The 24,706-nt window shown below is 41.4% G+C and overlaps 1 protein-coding gene across 1 annotated transcript in view; it reads left to right on the forward strand.

Moving 5' to 3' along the window:
* Nucleotides 1–24,706, forward strand: part of Csmd1 (CUB and Sushi multiple domains 1) — a 1,555,059-nt gene that overhangs the window by 1,226,163 nt on the left and 304,190 nt on the right. The window contains exons 14-18 of the mRNA XM_055608400.1: nt 206–532; nt 1,773–1,967; nt 8,126–8,264; nt 11,168–11,355; nt 16,222–16,410. Of these exons, the coding sequence (XP_055464375.1) occupies nt 206–532; nt 1,773–1,967; nt 8,126–8,264; nt 11,168–11,355; nt 16,222–16,410 (1,038 nt within the window). The remainder of the gene's footprint in view (nt 1–205; nt 533–1,772; nt 1,968–8,125; nt 8,265–11,167; nt 11,356–16,221; nt 16,411–24,706) is intronic.

Genomic DNA, 24,706 nt, shown 5'->3' on the forward strand with positions numbered 1-24,706 from the left:
CACCAATACTTAATTTTCAACAGGTTCTAGCTGTCCTTAGAGTTGGGAAGGAGAACACCTGGGTTCCAACAGACAGAGCTCAGAGTAGCTGCACTGTGAGCCCCTGCCAGTAGGACTGCCCTTCCAAGTTCTCTGCAGTTGTGTTCATGTGACAGTGCTTGGGGTCTCTGTCAAACTACATGGAAATATTTTCATGTGCCCACAGTTTCCTGCTTCTTCAACTTCACGGCCTCCTCTGGGATCATCCTCTCACCAAACTACCCTGAGGAATACGGCAACAACATGAATTGTGTCTGGCTGATTATATCTGAGCCCGGAAGCCGAATTCACCTCATCTTCAATGATTTTGACGTGGAGCCTCAGTTTGACTTTCTTGCTGTCAAAGACGACGGAATTTCTGACATCACGGTCCTTGGAACGTTTTCTGGCAATGAGGTGCCTGCTCAGCTGGCCAGCAGTGGACACGTAGTCCGCCTGGAGTTTCAGTCCGATCACTCCACAACGGGCAGAGGGTTCAACATCACCTACACCAGTGAGTGGGCATGCAAGCATCTCTTCCTTGCCCCGCTATATTCACAAATACATGAACTAAGAATTCAAGGCTGATACCTCGGGACTATAAAAATCATCCAGAGTACAAAAATGGCATTGCTCTATGTGAGCTGTGCCTCAGTCTCCTCGAGTAGAGCTCTCATAGCTTTCCTCTCTGTGTCCATCAGTCCATTTATCTACCCATTTATTATTCATTTCCCATGCAACCCTCCATCTGTCTATTCACCCAGTAGCCATCACAGATTCATCTGTCCATCATTTGCCTTCCATTTATTCTTCATTATCCATTCACATATCAATCTATCCATTCATCCATCAATCCATCCTTCCATCCACCTACTTATCATCTATTCACCTACCTAAGCATTTATCCATCCATTGTTCTTCATACCCACCCATCTATACCTTTTTTATTACTTATGGACCCCTTATTACCCACCTACCTCCCTCCATCCTTAATTATCCACTCACCCTGCATTATCCATCCATCCATTCTTTATTATCTCTCTATCCATTCATTTATCCATGAGTCTTCATATCTACCTGTCCTTCAATCCAGTCATCTTTTCATTCATCCAGCAATACATCCACCTAAGAATGCATGCTCTCCAGAACACTACAGAGTGGTAAAAATGCATCGATGTATCAGATATCAAGTACTGGGGATAAGAATAATGGAATCTGAAGATACCTGGTGGATGTTAATCTGGCAGCTAACTTCCCTTTGTTTCTAATTCCTCTTTTGGAAAACTTTTGAAATAATGAAGGGAAGTGTGGGGTGATAGAACTAGTATCAGTGATGCCGAGTTATTCGCTGTTTAGAATCTGGTTATACTTATTTTAATTATAAAGATATAAACTTTCATATTTGTCATGGCTTAAACAAAAATAGACAGGTTTAGATCATAAGATTTCTGACCCATATCACATGGTTAGGCTAAGAGCAGGGCTCTACCAGGTCAAAGTTCTTCTGATCTCTCTCCTTACCCCTTTTCTCACTGCACAGTGAAAGTCAGTTTTACCAGCAACATGCTATGACAGACACAGGGCTTCCTCTCTCTTTCTCCCTCTTCCTCTTCTCTCTAACACTCATAGCCAATGTTTTTGTGGAATTTATCTATGGCTGACAGACATGGGATTCTGTTATATCATTGTGGTATTTTCAGGGCATGTAATTAGTACTCAAGTATTTTTATGTTACTAACTTTTTCGTGATTCAGCATTTGGTCAGAACGAGTGCCATGACCCTGGGATTCCTGTGAATGGGCGGCGTTTTGGAGACAGGTTTCTGCTGGGAAGTTCTGTGTCCTTCCACTGTGATGATGGCTTCGTGAAGACCCAGGGTTCTGAGTCCATCACCTGCATCCTGCAAGATGGGAATGTGGTCTGGAGCTCTACTGTCCCTCGCTGTGAAGGTGAGCCTGTGACCGGGGCCTTCAGGAGGACAGCATACAGACTGTAACTTTCCCAGACTCTCTTAACAAAAACACACAAAAATGGCTCAAATGGGGGAATTCCTTCTCCCAAGTCAATAAGCTGAACATCTAAGAGCAGGGCTTTGGTGGGGGTGGGTCCTTCTGGAAGCTCTAAGAGGGAATATTTCCTGGTGCCATCCAGCCCAGGTTCCTGTGGCCTCTGATACTCCGAGGTACCCATGGCTTATAGACCCTTAGTTAACTTGTGCCTTCATCCCCCACTGATATTTCTCAATGTTTCTTTTTGTCACTAATTTCCTTGATAAGGCACTTTCACACCTGATCGAGGCAGCTCTTCTGTTTAAAATTCACCTAACCTCTCATAACCCATCTCCAAATGTGAGCCTATCCCAGGTCCTGTGGACAAGGGAACTGAGCGAATCAGCCATATGATTTTAATTGATTGTTTGGGCTTTATTATCATAGCTTACAAGAATATGACCTAATTATCTTCTTGACGTTTCTTTATTACTTATGTAATGAAGGCAGAGGAAAACAATGATAAGGATAAAGACTCAGCATGTAAATATTGATTGCTTTTAAAATGTCTTGTCTCAGAGTATGTTCACATATTCGTGGTCACGATCCTCCACTCATGAAGAGCTAAGGAAAGCTTTCTTTTCAGAATTATCTTCTGTAAGTAGCAAAGAGATAGAAATTCAAAGGCAAAATAAACATGACCATGGTCAGCAAAGGTTAAAGAGTGTTGTTGAGATAGATTATTGCTGGGGCTGTGGACACACTCCTGGTGTCTCCTGTCTGCGAGAGTATGAATAGATGATGACAGTGTTCCAGAGTAAACTGATACTGAGACATGTCAGTATCCTTTGAGCCATGGCCTGTGTTTTTAAAATAATAGAATAATACCACAAAGTACTCTGGCAACCACAAATGATGCTGCTGATGAATGTTATTTGAACAGCTGTAAGAACAAGACTTAGAAACACAGAAAGCTCAAACCATAAGGTTTGTTTGGGTAATTATGTTGTATCCAAATGCCAGGGATCACCTACCACTGCAAATTTTGTAAGATCAAAGAACATTACTAAAACCTTATCATGTGAGAGGATGGATTACACAAAATATGCACGCTAATGAAACCATTTAAAACATAACTGTGCTACTTAATACCACAGGAACATATATAATGAGTCATGATATACCATGGCTGAGAATATCTAAAAACGTAATAGCTCATGTTAACAAAAAGCTAAAAGGTGTTAAGAGCTATTTTCTAATTAAAGTTATAAGGAAATAGTTTCACTGTATTTCTGTTTCTATTTTTTCTAATGTTATCACGTTTCTTTTTAATAAGTAAATAGAAAAGAGTTATGTAAATTGAGGATTGCTTCCCTATCCAACTCCATCCCCTGTGCTCTACAGGGCAGAAAAAAAAAAGCATGGCATAATGTCACCAGTCCTGTGCCCTGCAAGAAGTCTAAGCTGAGCTTGACTCAATGTGTAGATTAGACCACTGAAGAGCAGCCAATAGCAGGATGGCCTCGTTCTGCCCCAGCCCTACCACCACAGATGTTCTTCAATATTTTAGAGGGGTGTGAATCTAGTCAGGGTGGACTTACCCTAGTCCCACCTTCAGAATTACTCTTTTATTTTTATTATTAGATTTTATTTTATTATATTTTATAATTTATTCACTTTACATCCCAATTGTAGCCCCCTCCCTCATGTTCTCCACCCTCCCTCCCTTTTTCTCCCAATTTCCTTCCCTATTTCTCAGAAAGAGGGAGCCCTCCTTCCCTACCATCTGTCCCCAGCCTATTAAGTCTCATTAGGACTGCTTGCATCCACTTCCTCTATGGCCTGGCAATGTTCCCAACCAGGGGGATGCGATCACCTCAGGCAGCAGAGTCGATGTCAGAGACCACCTTAACTCCTCTTTCTAGGGAACCCACGTGGAGACTGAGCTGCCTATTGGCTACATCTGAGTAGAGGATCTAGGTCCTCTTTATGCATGGTTCTTGATTGGTGCATCAGTCTCTGCAGGCCCTATGGGCCCGGATTTGTTGGTCGTCTAATGGAGCTTCTGTCCACTCTGGTTCCTTTTATTCCCTTACTCTTTCCTATGACTCCCTGTGTTCTGCCCAAAGTTTGGCTGTGATTCTCACTCTTTTATAAATTAAAAAAATGTTTGAGAATTTTATAAATGCATGTAATGCATTTTTCTCAAATCTACCCTCATTCCATCCCCCACATTTCTATCTCCCACCTACTACTTTCTCCTCCCAACTTCATGTAATCCTTTTCTTAAAACCCACCAACTCTTCTGCCTATATGTACATGCATCTAGGGCCATGTATTGGAGCATGGGTATCCTTAGGGGCAGAATGTGTCTAATCAGGTCCTTGTCGTTACCTCTTTGGGTTCTGGCAAGGTGTAGAATAGTGTTCTAGTTGCTTCTATAAACTGTCTACCACTTTGTTGAATTATGAATATCACCTCTAGGTATAAATGGATAACATAAAAAATAAAAATATTTACTACAATAAGAGAATTTTGATCTATCAAACACATACCATGTAAATTTTGTATGTCACATATTATAGAATTATAGAACCACATGATGGTTTTTAATCCTCTGTAAGCAGGTAAATTCACACTTGTGGACTCTCAAGTTGACATGGGTAATCGTGTTTGCAGACACTGTTCTGCCCAAGCATTTCTGTTGACTTTGAAGCATGAATGCTTTGTTGATAAAGATGTTTAAGATAACAAGGCTCTAGCACCTGCTCTCATCTACCAACAATTATCTTGTGCCACTGTGAGCAATAAACTGTATAGGAATGCGTGCAAGCTGCAAGGTGAACATTTGCCTGAGAGGACGAGGAGAGTAAATGGACTGAATCAAGGCGGGATGAAAAGTCTGGTAAAAGGGGAAGCTGCCAATCACATTAAAAGTTGGTAGAGCAACCTAGATGTCCCTTAGTGGAGGGAAGAATACAGAAATTGTGGTACATTTACACAATGGAATACTGTTCAGCTTTTAAAAACAAAGAAATCATGAAATTTGTAGGCAAATGGTGAGAACTAGAAAAGATCATCTTAAGTGAGGTAACCCAGAAGCAGAACAACACACATGGTATTTACTCACTCATAAGTGGATATTAACCGTATAATGTAGGATAAACATACTCAAATTTATGCACCTAAACAATAAGGAAGATCCTAGGGAAGATGCTCAATCCTCATTCAAAAGGACAATTGTGATAGACATCGGAAGCAGGAGAAGATTGGGAACAGGACAGGAGCCTACCACAGACAGCCTCTGAAAGACTCTACTGATCAAGGTATAGAAGCAGAGGCTGAGACTCAGCCAAACTTTGGGCAGAATTCAGGGAATCTTAGGAAAGAAGGGGAATATAAAAAGACCAGGAGGGAACAAGTGCTCCAAAAGGAGACCAACAGAGCCATAAAAACTGAGCCCTGGGGGCCCTGAAGAGAGTGATACCCCAACCAAGAACAATGCATTGAGAGGACCTAATACCCTGGCTCAGATGTAGCCCATAGACTCAGTCTCCAAGGGGGGGGGACCTAGTAAGAGGAGCAGGGACTTTCTCTGGCATGATCTCAGGGGCCAGTTCTTGGATCTCTGCCTCTTGGGGGGTATAGCCTTGCCAGGCCACAGAGGAAGGCAATGCAACCAGTCCTGATGATACCTGATAGGCTAGGGTCAAGTAGAAGGGGAGGAGGACCTCCTCCTTCAGTAGACTAGGGGAGGGGCATAGGGAGAAGATGGTGGGATTGGGAGTAGACAAGGGAGGTGACCTTATAGTCGGTCTATATATAGACCTTGTATAGTCGGTATACAAATTGAATAGATTGTAATAAATGATAATAATCAAATTTAAAAAAAAGAGTTGGTGGAGGATTCATTCCCTTTTAGGAAGAGCCAGGCCCAACCCCATGCAGTGAAATGCAAACTCTAGCTGAGCTTGTTTAACAAAGCAAACCTTTAGGAGAGAGGAAGGGTAACAGGTGACAGAGTCTGGAAGTTTTCCTGTTCAGGAAACCCAATTACTGATTGCAAATGTGTCACTGGCAGGGCAGGTGAATGCTCTGATAATAGTTGAATAGAGTGCCCAATTGATGCACATGCTGAAATTGAATAAAGTTTAACTTTCAGGATCCGAATCAGGAGAGAAGAAAGGGCAAGGCAGGAGGAAGTGAGCAAGAACATCAAGTGCTGCCTTAAGGGATGCAGAAGGCCACACCCCTTTCAGAATGTGGGAACACTGCTGTTCCTTACACAATATGCCGTCTCTCACATCTCTTCCAGAACATGTAGTCTGTCATGCCCCATACACAATGTGGGGAATCTCATGCCACTTACAAAATGTGAAGATCCTCTCATTCCTTACAGAATACAGTTCCTCATGCCCCTTACGGAACAGTCATGTACAAAGAGCCTGTCAGTCACACAGAACACTCCTGATTCTTGTGTTTTCCCAAGACTGACTTTTTAAATAACCCACATTGTTAGCTTACAAAGCAAAGTAAAACATTTTAAAATCAATGCAAGCCATGTTTTTTTTTTTTTTTGTACTGAAGTTAAAGTACCATGAGTACTAATAAAAATAAACCTAGAATCAACAAGAAATCTGGACCCCAGGGCCCAGCCCACCCAGAACAACTCACAGCAGAATTCTTTCAGTTAGAAAGAATTTGAGGCACATACACAGATGTAAGGCCAGAGACCCAGATACCCAGATATGAGGGAGCACACAGATGGGAGAGAGCACACCTAGATGTGATGGAGCACCCTGATGTGAAGAAACATACCCAGATGTGACCGGGGATGGGTACACAAATGTGAGGCATCATACCTAAAGCTATACTTCAAGTGTAGTATTTGCAGGCGTCCAAGGAAGGACAAAAAGAAAACAATCTGGAAACTGACACTTAGTTTAATAAGTTAATGGAAAGACAAAAAAAAATCTATGAGGTTAAGTTAATGATAATCAATGCTAAAAGATAACCCAAGATGAGTATGAATGAGTTCCTTGTTGATGCCACTAGCAAAAAGGATCCAGTGATTCTGATGATAACCCTGGGGTGGGGTGGACGTAAAGACGATGGGTTCACAAGAGACAAACATTACTGTAGTTAACAATATAGCTCCAGATGGATCGAGTCTTACACCAACTGTTCTGGCACATTCCCAAATGCCAAGAACATGACAGCTATAAATCATGTGGCCTCACAGCAGAGCTCTCTGTGCAGTAGCTCAGCCTCTCCCCTGTATCCTTCGCTGTGACTCAGTGATATTTGTGAAAGTCTCAAGTATTGTGGGGAAAATAATTGTGCACAAAACCATGAACTCTAGGACTATAAAGTTAAAAATAAAGCTCAATAATAAAGTTTAAAGTCTTTTTGAAATTGATGTCTTCTCCAGCAAAGATATAAACTATCAATAAGAACCCAAACAAAAAGTGGGTTCTATAAATTACCCAAGAAAATTTATCTAAGCACTCTCTCAGGCCATAAAGATCTCTAGTCTTAGCTTGTATTTCCCAAAGGCCCTTCTCTCTGTAGTCACAGGCCATTTTGTCATAAAAGGCCTCAAAAGAACCAGCATGTTGCTTAATGAATTTGAAAACAAAACACTGGCTGTGTTTTGTTAACATTCATCAACAATTATGTATGATCTGTGTGTGTCATTAACACAATGAGCACATCTTGGCTTGGATATGCGCAGTAGCACACCATCTCAGAAAAATCTGTTTTACACTTGAGACTATTGAAAAGTAGATGAGCAGGTACTTGTGTGAGATGCGGATGGTGGTTGTGTGCAGATCAGCAGGGTGGAGGCAGCTGCAAAGTGTCATTTAACACAGACACCTCACACATACCCAGGGTATTACAGCAGAAAAACCTTGCAGAGTCTAACGATAAAGCCCAGAAGAAGGTGGGATACACCTGTTGGCTTCATCCCATATGGTTTCCCAAGGAATGAGTTTTGTTTAATGGAAACACTGATTTCCATGAATGACCACACAAAGCCCATTTCTAGTGAGAGACTGCATTGTTGTGCCTTTCTAGATTTGACTTTTTTCTTGACAGATTTGTGTGTCCTCTTCTAGCTCCATGTGGTGGGCATCTGACGGCTTTGAGTGGGGTCATCTTACCTCCAGGATGGCCAGGATATTACAAAGATTCTTTAAATTGTGAATGGATCATTGAAGCAAAACCAGGACATTCCATCAAAATAACATTTGACAGGTGAGATCAAAGCCTCTTCCACTGCTCTGGGATCTTTAGTTGCAGCTACACTTCGTGTGTTAAGTAAATAAAGCTCAAAGTGTGAACATTGTTCAATCCCCAAGGGAGATCTTGAATGAGGCTTCTCATGCCCTTCTCATGGTCCTACTATCCCATGGCCACAGTGAGGTCTACCTTTGGGTTGCCAATGGGGGAACATCCTGCACTGTCATTTTCCTGGTTCCTTAGAGGCTGGATTTGGAACTTGGAATTAGAAGCTTGTTATGTGATATTCCGTGGAAGTAGCTCCCTATCTGTCTGGACCCTTCTGGATCCTCCAGAAAAACACAGAAAAGACTTCTCCAGTTCTGGGGAGGCCACCACCATCTGGAGGCAGCTGAAAGTTGCAGAGCCAGTAGCAGGGTCAATACAAGAGATTTAGAACCTCCCCAGTACCTATGAGCCACAGTAACTCGTACACAGTCTGGTTTGGCAATCTGAACACGTTTAATAATATGCAAAAGTGAGGACACTGTTCAGGTTCTGATAAGAGGTGCTTGGCCACTTGTCTCAACGCTGAAATCAATTTCATGTCTGAAAATGTGTATATTTTGTGTAATATATGGACACACAGACAAAATTATATATGTGCAAAAATCCTGTACTTGAAATCTAAGGAGGCATCTTTGCTAAACAGGTTTAGATTCTGAGTGACTTGACAATTTGTGCTCTGAGCTGTAACACTCCTCGTGTGTTACCACAAGATGTGTGACTTCTTCTTCTTTGTTTTCCAACAACTCAAAATATCAGGATGAGAAAGTCTTAAAGGGTATTTGAACTATCATTACTCATTATTTTTATTCATAATTATGAACACCTTTGTTGATGACCCTACTTTTTAGTAGGATAATTCCTCCAAAAAGGGGAAAATGGTGAGTGACCATGTCAGCAACATTCATCATTAAAATAACTGTAAGGTATTTTAACATGTTTTCTACTAATTAGATTTTCTACTAATTCTTACGCTTTCTTTTATTGGGGACAAGTTGAACAAAACATCCCATGATCCAGTCACAGGTCAGATTTATATCATTTAGTAAAATTATTAATTTCATGGTCTCATTTGACCATTTCAGTTTCCCAAAGAAAAATTCATGCTAAATTTTTCTTAGTGTAATATTTTTAGTATTATTTGGTATGATATTGGGGTAAATTCTATTTGAGTGCCAATATTTCTGGAAATTTTAGACATTAAACCTAGATGTACTCGGTGCTTAGTTTTTCGAAGAGGAACTGCTGTTTAGTAAAATGCTGTTTTAGTTTGTTCTTGCTTCATAGCTCATATTGGGTTTGTGCAAATAAGGTTTGGATTCTCCACAGATGGTTTGGCCATGCGAAGATGCCAGGCTGCCAAGTCATGATAAGCAATGAGAGGTTATAGTTTTCAAAGTGTGTTTTTATCAGTCCTTGCTGCCCTAGCTAAAAATGACATGAAGGTATTTCCATGAAGATAGGATGGTCCAAGTGTAAGACTCCATGCTTTTACAGATTTCTGGAATTTGGACTCAAATATCTGGTGTATTGTAGCATCCTTAGAACAGGTGTTAAAGATAATAAAATCAAAGCTGACACTACCATGCCTGAGACCATCAGCCTAGTGTCCCAATCCTGTCTAGGCACCTGAGAAACATTGTTTAAATTCCTCTGTATGGAAGAACAGAACTCAGAGTAGCAGCCTGGTTTGCTTGGAGAACATAACATTATTGCACCTTTTTAGAGGAACATCTACATTAATGATCATCAGGGCAGTGTTGTTAAATGAGGCTCAGAATCCTTTTGCTGTTGTGGAGATGTGCAAATAAACTGAGCTAGCTCCCTGGATCCCTTCTCTTCCTAGTGATAGTTTGAGCCCAGCAGGAGAATTGTGGCCCAGCCTCTGAGACACATTTGGCTGAATTACCCAGTGAGTCAGAGGCATGCAATGCCGAGATGCTCCCTCAGAGCCAAAAGAAGCACTTGGAAATAGACTCAGCTCTTGGAGGATGAGATGGGCCCGTTTAAGAAATTATCTCAGTGCCCAGAATGGCACCATCATTGCACCAAGGGGACCTGGGTGCCTCAGCTTTATATAAATATAATTGCAGGCTGGATTCACTGGAAGTACAAGCAGAGTTAAACACTATCTGGAAGCCGTTCTGGCTTTCCCAAATTGTTACAGCATCACTGAGCTTCTCAAGTAGCAGCTTGTTCACTGTTGGTCCCTCAGGGGTTGGTGTGAATAAAAAAAAGCACAGTGTGGTTTTCAGGAAAAATATTTAAATATCATGTGCTGTGAAGTCCCTCTTTCCTAAAGGGAGCATTCCTCTTCAGTATGTCTATTTTAAGATGTCTATAATATGTTAAACAGAGGATTGTAAAAAGATGGTAAAATGCCTAATCAGAGATTGTTCCACTATAGAAGATTGTACTGTATTGATACATCATCTGACTCTCTTAATCTGTAACCTACCTATCATATATCTATGAATCACCTATTGTCTATTATCTACCTATCATCTCTTCATTTAATTATCTGGGTAGCATCTATTATATATGATATATATATATATATATACATTATGTATACACAAATTGTTTATTATTTATCATCTATATAACATCTGCTATCATCATTTATCAGTTCTCTATTCCTTACGCATCTAAGGGAACTTACATAATTCACAGTCTTTTTCTTTCGGAGGTAGACAGTGACCTTGATAGCCTGTTTCTTCACAGATAGAAAGTAGACATGGTAGAGAGCTTACAGTGTGCTCTCTTCTCGCAAACAGTACGAGATATGCATGTCTATTTCAATGATGTTCACTTGAGGTGACTACAGTCGGATGGGTGTGCGCGCTGACATGACCCTCCCTGGCTTTCCCCAGGTTCCAGACGGAAGTCAATTATGATACTCTGGAAGTCCGGGACGGGCCAGCCAGCTCGTCCCCGCTGATTGGGGAGTACCATGGCACCCAGGCACCGCAGTTCCTCATCAGCACAGGAAACTACATGCACCTGCTCTTTACTACCGACAGCAGCCGGTCCAGCGTGGGCTTCCTCATCCACTATGAGAGTAAGTGGCCACCAGCTGGCACCCAGGCCCAGACACTGTACCCAGGTGGGAAGGGCGCTTGTGCTTGTCTTCAAGGGTGGAGACAAACGGGCTGGCTTCATGGACAACTTATCAAGTAGTTTCAAAATGTCTCCTATGGAGTGTTTTGGAGGGTGGGGGTTTGTTTTAGGTTCCCTAATAAATAGCAATTGCCTATTACAAAGTAAAACAATACAATCATCAAATGAAAAATTGTATTCTCTTAGTACAAAATGCATTAATATAGTCTACTACAGTAGTACTTATATTATTACATACTACACACTCTATAATGTTAAATATATTATGTTATATATCATATTATATATACATATACTATATAATTATAATATATATTATATTAGAAGAGATAACGTGGCCGGAAGTAATTCAGGGTATCAGGACATTTTACTGGAACTGTTTCTTGAGTGCTGGGTGGGCTCAAGTGCCAGGGCGCTGGGCAGAACACCCTGGTCTGTGAGTTCATGTGAATGGGTTTTCCAGGGTGGCGAACATTATATTAAAGGTAGGAAGGTTTAAGTAAACCCCAGCTGTGTCTAGCGAATGCCAAGTGATTGCTGCAAGCAGTTAGCAGTCAGTAGGCCATGATGGATGCAGTATGTTCAGCAAGCCAGGCTCAGTTTCCTTTCCAGTTTGTCTCTGAGTCTCAGCTTCTCAAGTCATGAGGAGAAACTGTATTATTTTATAGTCATATTTATATAAATACACTTTGGGCAGCCACCAGGGTGCTTCCCCATAAGAGTGGGTTTTTAACAAGAGTCAACCAAAACCCAAACCGAAACAATGCTGTTACAGCCCCATAAAGAGTATCTTAACATGAAACAGAGTGAAGAGGAGGCTGACAGGAATTTACTGCAGCCCCAAAGGAACACTGGCAGGATATTTATGGATGTTCCTATTTTGAGCCTTTTCTCAAAAATAAATTGCTTACATTTTAATGACAGCTATATATTATACATACACACAGATTTATACATGCGTGAACAGGGTACATGCCTCTCTTCTTCCTCCATCATCAGCTCTGCTGACCTGTGCCCAGAACCTCTGTTAGTCAGCTGTAGCAACATTCTGAATGTGTTACTCTATGTTTTACATATATAAATATTTGTGCATGTACGGTTATGCATATTTTTCATTAAAAATGAATGATAAGTTCTAACTCTGGTACCAAAGGATTGCCAGTTAATTAATTAAAACTTATTTGTGTTATATATATATCTGTACATGGATGTATGTATATATGTATATATATATATACATATATATACACACACACACACACACACACACATGCACATTATAAGCCATCTGAAGAGATGGCAGAGCAGTTAAGAGCACTTGCTGCTCTTACAAGGGACTGGAGTTCAGTTCCCAGCTCCCATATCTGGCAGTTTAAAATTTTCGGTAACTCCAGCTACAGAGTATCTGATACATCACACTCTTCTGAACTCTTTATGTACTCCATATATGTGGGAAATATACACACATAATATATTCATATGTATACATAAAAATATATCTTAAAACATAAATAAATGTAAGAGAACAAAAATTTTGTTCTCGTGTGTGTGTGTGTGTATCCAGTTATACCTTCTTGGAGGGAAGGTGTGCGTGTAGACATCTTAATTAACCCAATCTGTGATTGACAGATGACACAAAGCGAGACACAGGTCAAACAGATGGGGGTGTGACAGACACAGGGTGACTATGAAAGCAGTCACCCGCCTTTACTCACAAAGGAGCACTTTCATCGTCACCTGTTCTCAAAGGCCACATGATGAAAAGAAGTATATTTGCATCTTATTTAGGTCAAATATCAGCACTTGTATGTTTCACCTGAGAAAGAACAGAATTGAAGTGCATCTCTCCTCTTAAAAGCTATCCACTGATGTGTCTTTTCCATGTGATGTAAGGCTGAGGCCAGAGCAGGTAAGGTACAGCTCTCGCAGTGGGTGCGTGCCTGCCCAGCAAGCCTGGTCAGCATGGTCTCAGCCCATCCTCACAGGCCTGGCTTTGCTGCTGTCACCCACTGTGCAGTGCCATGTTTGTGCTTTCCAGCTTGTGAGTTTTGTGGGAAATCCTGGACCAACCCTGCTTTAGGCAAATAGACTGAATTCATGACAGTCAACACACACATGCAACATTAGAAACATTGTTTTCATAATGCTCAACTCAAGTCTGTATTTTTTTTAAATAAAAAACGAAAAACAAGCATGGGCTAAAGCATCTATGGGTATCCAATATGATGTTGTAGATGTCTCTAAATTTTCTTCTGATGATTGATCAACACAAAGTTCTGTTTGCTTTCCCTTAACAGTTTTCCATTTTTTGAAGCAAATTTTGTATGGAAAGGGGTTTCATTATATATTATGATTTTTTCACTGTAAACATTTCTCAGAAAACACAGCTCCCCATGTTGTATGAAGCCATCATCCCATGGGCTCTTCCACATCAGCAATGTGGGAGCATGTTGTTCAGGTCATGTGTGTCAAACATGTTTTTAATAGAAAATGGAAGAAATGGATTTGTGTACGGTGAGAGAAGAGATAGCTGACAGAGAAAGTGAAGAGGGAAAAGGGAGGAAAATGGGGAAAGGAGAGCAGAAGGGAGAGAGGAGGTGAGAAGAAATCAAGAGAAAGAAAGGAAAGAAAAGAATTTGAAGAAAAGAGGAGTGGGAAGAGAGAGAGAAGTGGGGAGGAGATAAAGGAAAAGGAGTAGGAAGGGAAGGAAGAAGAGAGAAGAGAAGAGAGAATAGGAGGTAAAAGAAGAAATGAGATGAAATGAGAGGAGGGGAGGGGAAGAGGAGTGGAGGGGAGGAAAGTGGAGCAGAGGAGAAGAGGGGAGGGGAGAGGAGAGGGGAAGAGAGGGGAGAGGAGGAGGAGAAGGACAGGGGAGGAGAGGGAAGAGTAGGGGAAGGAGGAGAGAAGAAAGACATAAAGACAAAGGTAAGACTTCTACAGACTTTTTTTTTTTTTTACACTCAATGGCACTGGCCACAGCACCTGCTGTGGGACAATTGGTGTTGCTATGCTTTGTATCTATGGAAACCCTGATCCTTTGTTTTTAAGGACTTAGAATGACCATTTAAGTAAAATAATTATTGGTAAAAATCATACAATTCTTTTCAATTTGCTTTTTGTCCTCTCATTGTTCACCCACCACCAACTTTTAAAAATATGAATGAAAATACACATTGGGTTTTATCCTGGGAGACTCTGGTCACAGCCCTATGAATTCTGGATTCTTCAAAGCTCTGTAAGCTCACACATTTCCCATCCTGCCCTAAGCATATTCCTTTTCTCAGTTGTTAACTAAAAAGGATTTCTCAGACTAAGAACACTCTATCCATCCTGTGACAAGGAACACACCGGGGGTAAGCCTCCAGCAGAGAAAATGAAGGCCTGGGGAGGTTCTTCAGGTAATAGTGTCTACATGGGCATGGTTGAAGGAGTCACTGAAGGGGTGGCTGATCTCCTTCTACACTTGTATGCCCATAGGCTGGACAGAACTGATACAGCAATTAAGAGGCCACAGGGTAAGCAGGATGGTCCTGATGCTAGAAAACTACTCTGTATAACAGAATAGTCTTGAGGAGATGCCCAGGTTACATAACCAGAATGGGCCCCAAGCTCAAGAAATACTCACCGCAGATAGCCAGAATAGTCTTTGTCCTCAAGAAACTCCCACTGAGGATAACTAGGGTGATCACTATGTTCATGAACCACCCACAGAGGATAACCAGGATGGCCCTGACTCTCAGGAATCATCCACCAGAGATGTCAGGATGCTACTGAGCCTTGGGAAAGCCCCAGTACCTTCATGCTGTCTTTCAGCAGCTAGTCTCTTTGTAGCCTTGCTGTTCCACCACTTCTTGGGTCATAGTGTTTGGTTTAAACAGTTACTTTGGATATTATGAATCACATGTTTAAGGTCAGAAAGGAAAATCTATCTCTACTAGTCACCTCACTCTACTAACGTCCAAACCATCAGACCCGGGATCCTGGAGGTCAGTGTTGGGCCCTGAAAGTCTGATTGCCAGAGCCTGTCATGACATTTGGTGAGCAGCCTGAGATAACAGTCTGTGTCTGAGCTTGCTACTGGAGGGGTACACTGAAAGGGAGTTTTCATTTTTCTACAACGACATCGCAATGACACTCTCTTCCTCAGTTCTCACATTCTTGAATAGATTATTCTAGAAAAGATCATGATAAAGCAGGGTGCAAAACGTCATGATGAGGTGACCTAGTTCTTTTTATACACCAGCTTCTCTCATGGCATAGGCAAATGGCAGATGGCATGTAGATTTTAAAAATGGAGATTTATAGAATGTAGTTTTAGAATTGTGTTCCATGTGTGTGCTTGCCTGTAGGTGTGCAGGTCTAGGAATGCTGGAGGGCAGCTGCCAAAGCCTAACTGAAAAGCAATGTGTGAAAGGGAGGTGAGAAGGGAAGGAAAAGGGCTGGAATGTGATCTGGCTGGTGTTCCCTTAACAGCCCATTGATTTTCCGCGGAGCAAAGTAAAACTCGGAGACATCAATGAATTATTCAAGGTTGCACCAATTCTCTATGACCTGGAGAGGAACACACCAAGATGACTCTTTAATTTGAAAAACAAGGTCAAATATTTGGAGACATTACATTTCACATTAATGGACTGTTGGATATTAAATAATCAATTCAGTAATGGAGAGTTCACTTAGAGAATTCCCTGGGTCTGTATATCAGAGAATATATTATAGCTCATAATATAGTGTGTGTCTGTGTGTGTGTTTGTTTTCCAATTAGGCAGAAAGGCTTTTCAGTCATGTGTTTTCTCTGCTCTTGCAGGTGTAACTCTTGAATCCGACTCCTGCCTGGACCCGGGCATCCCTGTAAATGGTCATCGGCATGGCAGTAACTTTGGTATCAGGTCTACCGTGACCTTCAGCTGTGACTCTGGGTACACACTGAGTGATGACGAGCCTCTCATCTGTGAGAAGAACCATCAGTGGAACCATGCCCTGCCCAGCTGTGATGGTAGGTAGAGCGAGGGCAGGCAGAGCTAAGCTAGTGCACCAAAAGACTTGAAGAGACATGCGGACATGTGAACACATGGGCCAGGGTGCATGCCACCTGACATATGATACAAAGCTTCCAAAGAATGGGCTCCCTTTACAAACTATTCTTTAAGCACAGCACCTTTGAAGGTTGGTCAGCAGTATGACTCTACCAGTTGCGTTAACTCTTGAGAAACACTGAAAACCCGTAGTCAGTCCTTCAGCATTACCTACACACATAGGCTGAGAGAGGTCACTTATGCATGCGTTTTTATGGAAGTGTTTGTTTATAGAAGGCCCGAGAGACAATGTTGCCTATTTACAAACTCCAGATGGTCAAGCTTTGTTGTCGCCTGATATAGGTAACTCAGGTCCACAGCCAGAGTTTCCTCAAAGCTAACACAGCTTGTAGCAGTGATAACTGATCTCCTCCAGAATACTTGTTCTGGGCCTGAATGCTCCCAGAGAGTCTTTCAGAGAATCCTTCTGTACTTATCCACTCCTGGAAATACAGAAAGAGGACAATATTCTTGATTACTGTATATCACTGTATTCCTCTCGGTTTTACACTGAAACTTAAGTAAATTTGTTACATGTTAGCATTTGGAAAACATTTTTGGCGTGTTCTCTTTAGTCATGAATATGTCCCATTATAACATTGTTTCTTTAGAAAAGTATGTAGGTATATGGAAAAAAATTCTTAAGTGTGAGTTATATATACACATAATTTCCACTTTCATACCTTTTTTCAAACTATAGTTATTTCTCTTTAAAATGTTATATATGTAATGGGTACCTCAGTTTTCTCAAAATAATAGATGCAAACAGCAGGGTCTAGGGAAGGTTGTGTTTACAGTACTGCCAAGTACAGACAATCGCTGACCTTCCTTTTAACCAGAGTATTTACTCAAACAGTGCTTGGTACATGCAAACAAGAGGTAGAACACTCAGGATAGATGAATGCCTTTGCAGGCAAGCACACAGGACTAGTCGAGATTCCTGACTCTGGGAAGAATTGTGGATGGGGTTACTGGTAGGAAGGTAAAAAGATGGGCAACTGGGCATGATGACCTTCTTCATAACAGTCAAGCATTTCTCTTTTTTTTTTTTTTTGGCAGAAAGCAGCTGAGGTATTGCTCTTTGCTGCCGCACATTGTAATTTTATTGTCATCTACCCCAACGTCAATATAGCTGATATGAAAGGTATCATAAGTTACATGCTATGGGATATAAAACCCTTCAACATTGTAACACAACATTGCCATTTATAAATTTCACCCCCGAGAACCATGCAATCAAGCTACAAAGAAGGAAAAAAGTCTCATAACAGTTTTAATTAATTTATGATTTTTGCATTGTGCCATATTTATCTTTGGCTGCATGTGGTAGGCAGGTTGAGTGTGTGTACAACAAATGTGGTGAGCTAAAAGGTAAGTCAAATCAAGAGCAGGTCTCCCCTTGTGCTGTTATTAGAATGACTGTTATCATAATACGAAAGATAAATGCTGGCAGAGATTCAGAGAAGAGGGTAGCCCTGCATGGAGGCAGGAAATGTGCATTAATACTGTCTCTCTGGAAGGCATCTCATGTTGTTTATTTTGTTGCTTGTTTTGTTTTGAGACAGAATTTGATTGTGTAGCCCAGCTCACCCCAACCCTGCAACCCTTCTTCCTCAGCCTCCAGGGTACTGGGCCATGTTGTTTTGGTTGCAGACTTTTCCACTGTGGCTATGAGGAATTAAATAGTGAAGTCATGGGACGGTGTGGTGACTTGTGTGTCCTCGCTCACCAGTGGACAGTCGCCATGTTGTCAAGGCACCTGCCTGGGTAGTAAAAACTATGCTTCCAAGTGGAAGACTTCGCTTGACCCAGTTCAGGTTGACATTCTGAGGTGGACTTTTCTCAATAATCATCAACTCTTCCTGTTCCTGTGTAAAAAGAGTGCATCGACAGGAAGTAACTTAGAAATGGAGGGGGACTCACCTCTTTGAGAAAGGCTTGTGTGGTGTGCTCAGTAATTGGCTGAGATGTTATGACAGGACAGTTATAAATGACATTTTCTAGAGAAAATAAAAGTGCACTAAACGTAGACATTTTATCTTTTGTCTTCTAAGTCAAATTTATGCAAATTTGAAATCTGATCCATCCGAGGAGATCCCTAATGTGATTTGTTATGCTACATTGTAGCACCTTTCCAGGACTAAAAAGGCTACAGTGAAAGGTTATTAATAAATCTTCACATTTCAGGAGAGTTTAGGGTTTAGCATGAGAGTTTTATTTAGTCATGGCTGTTTGCACTGAGCTCTGAGAATCTCCTTGCCCTTTCTAATCTCACACAATCTCTTAAATCTCACAGGTTTTATTGCAATAGAGCATATATCAATAAGAAATGTAAACCTCTAAAAACCCATAGTTCTCTGCAAGGAAACATAAATTAGAATTAATCATAATATTTTGTCTCACCTGAAAAAAAAGATAAACCTTGTCTCACTCTTTTCTAAGTACTACACTTGTTATTTAATATCCTATTTAATATCCTTGTTAGCACACTACAATATTTTAAAGAAATAAATTGAGCATAGGAGGCATTGTCTTCCTTTTATTTGGTAAAGGACAAATGCATGTATCATTTTGAAAATATTGTTATTAAATATTTTTGCAAACTATTTTTTACAAACAGTCATTGCAAAACAATTATGTTTATTACCTCTTAACAGTTAACATCAGCATAAGTAGAAGGAACACAGCTTTGAAATCACACATAAGAGCAAATAAAGAAAAAAAATGTCTGGGAATAGGGAAATGAAAACAAAACAAAACAAAACAATAAATACAACTTACAATGTGCAGTCTTGAGAGGCCTGGAAAACATCCTTCAAGGTTCATCTTCCTTAAGAGACTTGATTCTGGAGAAATAATTTGACTCAAGACAAAAACAAGGAGAGGACAGGAGGATGCAAGAATGGGCCAGTGAACGCTAGTAGTGAGGTTGGAGGTGTGAAACACAGTTCGAGGTGTTTAACGCTAGTCTCTGGGCATACTCAGAATTCAGGGCAAGTACCCCGGGGGTGCACTGCCGGAGTCCTCCATCTTTGAGGGTGGAAACAACTCTGAATGTATTTTAGACATTCTTGCCTGGCAAGAACTTCTGCGCATTTTGTTTTTTTTTTGTGTCTGGACATTTTTAACACTGCCTTGAAATGCAGGGTGTTTGTCCAATATTTCTTTGGAGAATATGAGTCCAATTTAAATGAATAACTAAATAAGGAGATACAGACAGTCGGCGACTTCTGTCAAACACAGAGAGGCCCTGAGTCATCCTGCATTGGAGAGAAACTGAAATACAACTCTGCTTACTCAGTGCCACACCCATAATATACACACACATAGACACACACATACACACACACACACACTCACACACACACCAAATAAACAAAGAGGAAACCACAATTATTGAAAAGGAGAAAAGGAAGAAAAAATGAAGCACAGAATTTGTGTTTCATGTGGACTTTACTTTCAAAGAAGATGCTAGTACTCTGAGACCTCTGAGCTTAGCTCAAAAGACCAAAATCCACCAGTTAAAACATGCAGAGCATGGCAAGCTCGCTAGCTTGGTGGTAGAGCACTTGTCTACCGCATATGATGCCCTGGAGTCTTTCTGTAGCACCAGACACAAAGTAGAGCTGAATTGGGCACAGGCAGAAGTGCTATGTATAAGGCGTGATATTGGGTATAGGATAGAGCAAAGACACAAAGCATGCTCATGGAGTAGGCAGACAGAAGTCGTTCAAGGAAAAGACTGTGGATTTGATGGTCTTCAGCTCCTGCAGGTACTGTGGGCTACGAAACAGAGAGCAAGCATAATTTATGGAACCTTATTCTTCCCTCTCTAGTAAACTTGTCTCTCATGAAGGACTCCGGCCTGAAGTGTATGCCCCATATGTCAATTACTGCCTTCCTCAGTGGAGGTAGACACCTACTCTTGAGCTTATTCAGTCCCATATCTTGGATCCACAAAGTGAAAATTGGGTTTGTAATCTTCAGTGAATTAGACAGCTCTTGTCGTGATCTTGGAGATGACATGGGTGGGGAAAGTTGGTGATAATTATGGAGATCTGTACGTTTTGAAGGAAGGTGTGCAATACTCAGTCATGATGTGAACAGGACAAAGAAATTGCAGCAAACCACATACCACGGGGCATTGCAGGAGTGATTCCCCACATCCTACCCATACGCCCTCACTTGCGGGGTCTCTACCTTCCTCACTACGGACAGCAACTTGCCTTCTTTGTTGCCATCTCAACAGCATTTTGCAGACTGAACACCTGAGCTGCTTTTGACAACTGAAAGTTACTTGCTATTCCTTGATTGCAGAATAATACTCACTTTATTATCTATATTTTTAGTTTTTTTGTTTTGCTTTTTCTACTAGACTATAATCTTGGAGATATCAAGTACTTCTTTGAATATGTATTTTGTATTGCCTGCAAGCATGAAGGGGTGTTAGTAAAACCCCCTGTGTCTTACTTAACCCCTTAAAACCTTCAGCAAATGATTTGTAATGGAGACTGGGATCCAAGCAGAGGTTAACAGCAAACCTGATCATTGCTGGGAGCTTACCCTCAGTACACCCAGGGGAAGATCACAATCTGCTCCTCTCTGACTTCTTTATTTCCTGCATATTTCACTCATCTCCCCAAGGGGCTTTTTGATAAAACCTGTCTGCATCCTGGATGGTGGATAGATATTAGAGCTACAAATGCCAGACTCACAGAGTCTCAAGGAAATTAGAAGAAAAAAATTTTACTGTAGCTTTTATAACTACCCGGAAAAGCCTCCACAGAGTATGAGGAAACAGTTTCATGTAATTCAGATTCTGTGCTGCTAAATTGGTGGCTTTGCCAAGGGAACAGAGACATGACCATCTATGAAGAGTCGAGTCCTATAGGGACCCCGCAGTAAAAGTCTGGATTTTATCTTATTCTCTTCTCTCGTTAGATTTAGCTGAGAATCTCAATTCCATTCCCTGTACATCAAACTCCCATTTCCCTAAGCCTGTGGGCCTCATGCAGTTATTTAGAACGCTGATAAGAGGAGGCTCAGAGAGAACAGCATATGCATCATGGGATAAAGATTGACAGGGGCACAACTCACCTGCAAAATTATCCCCCTGTGCTCCAAACAGAAACACCCTCTGTCTGATGAGCATTCCCAGCCTTCCACAGGAGGATGTGACATCACCTAACAGCACTGGGGAGGCAGAGACAGGCAGATCTCTGGGGCTTGCTGGTCCAGCACTGAGTTAACCAGTATGCTCTAGGCCCAGTGTGGGCCTCAAAAGCAAGAACATTTCCTAAGCAATGGTCCTGAAGGATCACCTCAGTCTTCCACACATGCACATATTTGCACACGCCTGTTAGCCTGCACACAATGCACAGATACAAAGAATTATAGATTTTCCAAGGGTTCAATATAGTTGGATATGAAGTACTTTTTTTTTTTTTATGAGCTCAGAAGCTTGCGCAGGCTCGGTATAACATAAAATAACGTAAAATACTCTAAGTTCTTACAGTTAAGCCTACATAAAAGTTGAGAATTTATTGTGGTGATTTATGCCTTCCCGAAAATAGATTAAAATGAACTGTATACGTCTTCTACCATCCAAACCTTAGTCCTCTATTTCCTCCTCTTTGTCCTGGTCATGCCGCTTCAGGGTCCTCTCTAGAATCTTTCATCTCCACTCCGCTGAATACCTGGGTGCCATTTTCCACTGTTTGTTCACATCCACAATACTAGTTAACCATCACTGTCCTGTTCTGTTTTCTAGTCAGTGTTCCACACCATTCTAACTCCATCACTTCACATCAAGTTCTAGGGTTCCAAAGCTGAATCCCTCTTTTCCCCTACAAAATTCTGCTTGCACATCTCCATCCTTCTCCCATGTCATGCTCAGGCCTCAAGTTTGTTTCCACTGCTGTGGCAGTCCAGATAGCAGAAAGTTATAATAGCTCTACAATTGGTTTATGTCTGCCTCTGTCTGCAGCTGCCCATAACATCTGCCCATCTGCCCGCTTCTCTCCATGTGCCTTATAGAGCAGCCCTGTGACCTGGTTAAACAAAAAGTAGCCTGTGTGATCCACAGGCAGGGACCCAATGTATCCCTTCCTCTGCCTCTGAGAAAAGCCATTCTCCTAGGATGGCCTATGAAGCTTGGCGGGTCCCTGTGAGCAACTACGGGGATCTTTCTCTCACCTTCCCTTACTGCCATCCAGGCCTCCTTTGCAAATAAGCCTATGCTAGTTGAGGAGTTGTGGGCTCCTTTTCCTTTCTACATTCTAGCCACCCATGCTCTCATGCAGGTATCACTTGAGGACTCACTGCTCAGGCTCTTTGCAGCACTTTTTCCTACCTGCCTCTGACAACCCATGTCAGTGCCTCCAGCTCCACATAAGTCTTGGACTCTGCTCTCCTTTTTCTTTGAATGGATCCATTCACAGTCATCTCTCTTCTTCCAGAATCTGTCATCAGGGTTTGCACAGTTATGGTCTTCACTGTTCCATGAACTCCACGAGAGTCATGTTTTTGTCTTCTTTCTTTATCGCTATCTCCCTGCGCCAAGGACGGTGTCTACCAGCAGGTTCTGAGCAATTCTGTGTTGACTAAGTTGACTTCAAAGTTTATGTTTAGTGCTCTATCTTTCATAGTGAAATATAGAGCCAGTGCAACATTATGATGCGAAAACCTAATGTGAAAGCATTGAAATATTGCAGAAATGACCTTAAAAAGTTTATGTTGAATTGGTTTTCATGTGGCTATTCTTTCTAAGTTTATGTGCTGCGATGTGTTAACCAGAGAGCATAGGAATTAAAGTGTGTCTTTCATTCATTATCCAATAATAATGAAGATATTAATTGTGAAAGTGTTGTTCATAAAACAATTTGTAATTATCACACTGGGAAGATGCGGTTCAGGTATAAGTTAGGGAATGATGGTTCATTTGGGTTCACAGTAGATGGTTTAAACTAGATGATCTATCTAGTGTGATGAAGGAAGAGTAGGTACAAGCTCAGATTATGAGCTTCTCCCAGATACCACAAAGGTCTCTCCAAGAACATCCTAGAGAGCCATGCTGACCCAGTGTTAGTTTTGCTACACAGTGCAGGTAGTCCTTTCCCGTCAGCTCATCTCTTTCCAGCACACAGAGCAGGAACTGTTACATTTTCAGACACAGTAGGGAGCACAGAAAAGTATGATCTGCTCTGTGTCATAATGTTATAACGTAGTGAGAATATGTATTATCCAGGGCTCTATAGAAACAAAATCAGTAGGCAGCGCGCGCACACACACACACACACACACACACACACACACACAGGAGAGAGACAGACAGAAACAGACAAAGAAAGATTAAAGAAAAAATTTTTATGAAAAAAAATTTCATGCAGTAAGGGAGACCAAGAAGTCCCATTTACAATTTAGTAATTACAAACAGCTAACACTAAGACGAAATTTGTCCATTTCCAAAATAAGGCAATATAAAGGACTAAAGGCCAGGAGCTTCACAGAGGTCACTGAGCCAGCAGGTGGAGGGGCTGTTGTTTGAACGCTACCATTGGGTGACAGTTCCCAAAGTCTCCTCTTGTGATAAACTGCAGGCGCTGTCTCTCGGTTTGGTTCACTGCCAGCATTACGCCCCTCCTCACTAGGATCACCCTTGTTGCAGCATCCTATTCTCTTTGGGCCCAGTGACCTCCCAACCTGTGTATATAACATCTTGTCTTTGTTTTCTATCTGTCTGTGAATACCTTGGTTGCTTTTGTATGCTGGCTGTCACGAGGATTTCTACAGTCAATATGGGGGATTGATGCACCTATTTCCTTCCCAACCCCAATGGCAGGACCATGCCAATGTTATTCAGCTTCTACAACAGCGCATCTTCATGTTGTTTTCCATGTGAGCTAAGCTAGTTTATATTCCTAGCGCTGTGACCTGGATTTACTTCTGCTTGCTGTGATAGATAAATGTCTTGACAGGAAGCAAATGATGAGAGAAAGGGGGTTGATTTCAGCTTATAGTTCCAAGTGACAGTTGATCGCAGCAGGGAAGCTACAATGCCAGGAACTTGAAGCAGGTAGTGAAGTCCACAGCTGAGAGTAGAAAAAGTAGAATGTATGTACGCGTACTACTCAGCAACTGCCTCTTCTCTTCAGTTCAGAGCTTGGCTCATAAAATAATGCCAAACATATCCACGATGGGTCCTTCTTCCTCAACTAA

The sequence above is a fragment of the Psammomys obesus genome, unplaced genomic scaffold (assembly GCF_907164565.1).
Source record: "Psammomys obesus unplaced genomic scaffold, mPsaObe1.curated_primary_1811, whole genome shotgun sequence".
NCBI classification, from domain to species: Eukaryota; Metazoa; Chordata; class Mammalia; order Rodentia; family Muridae; genus Psammomys; species Psammomys obesus.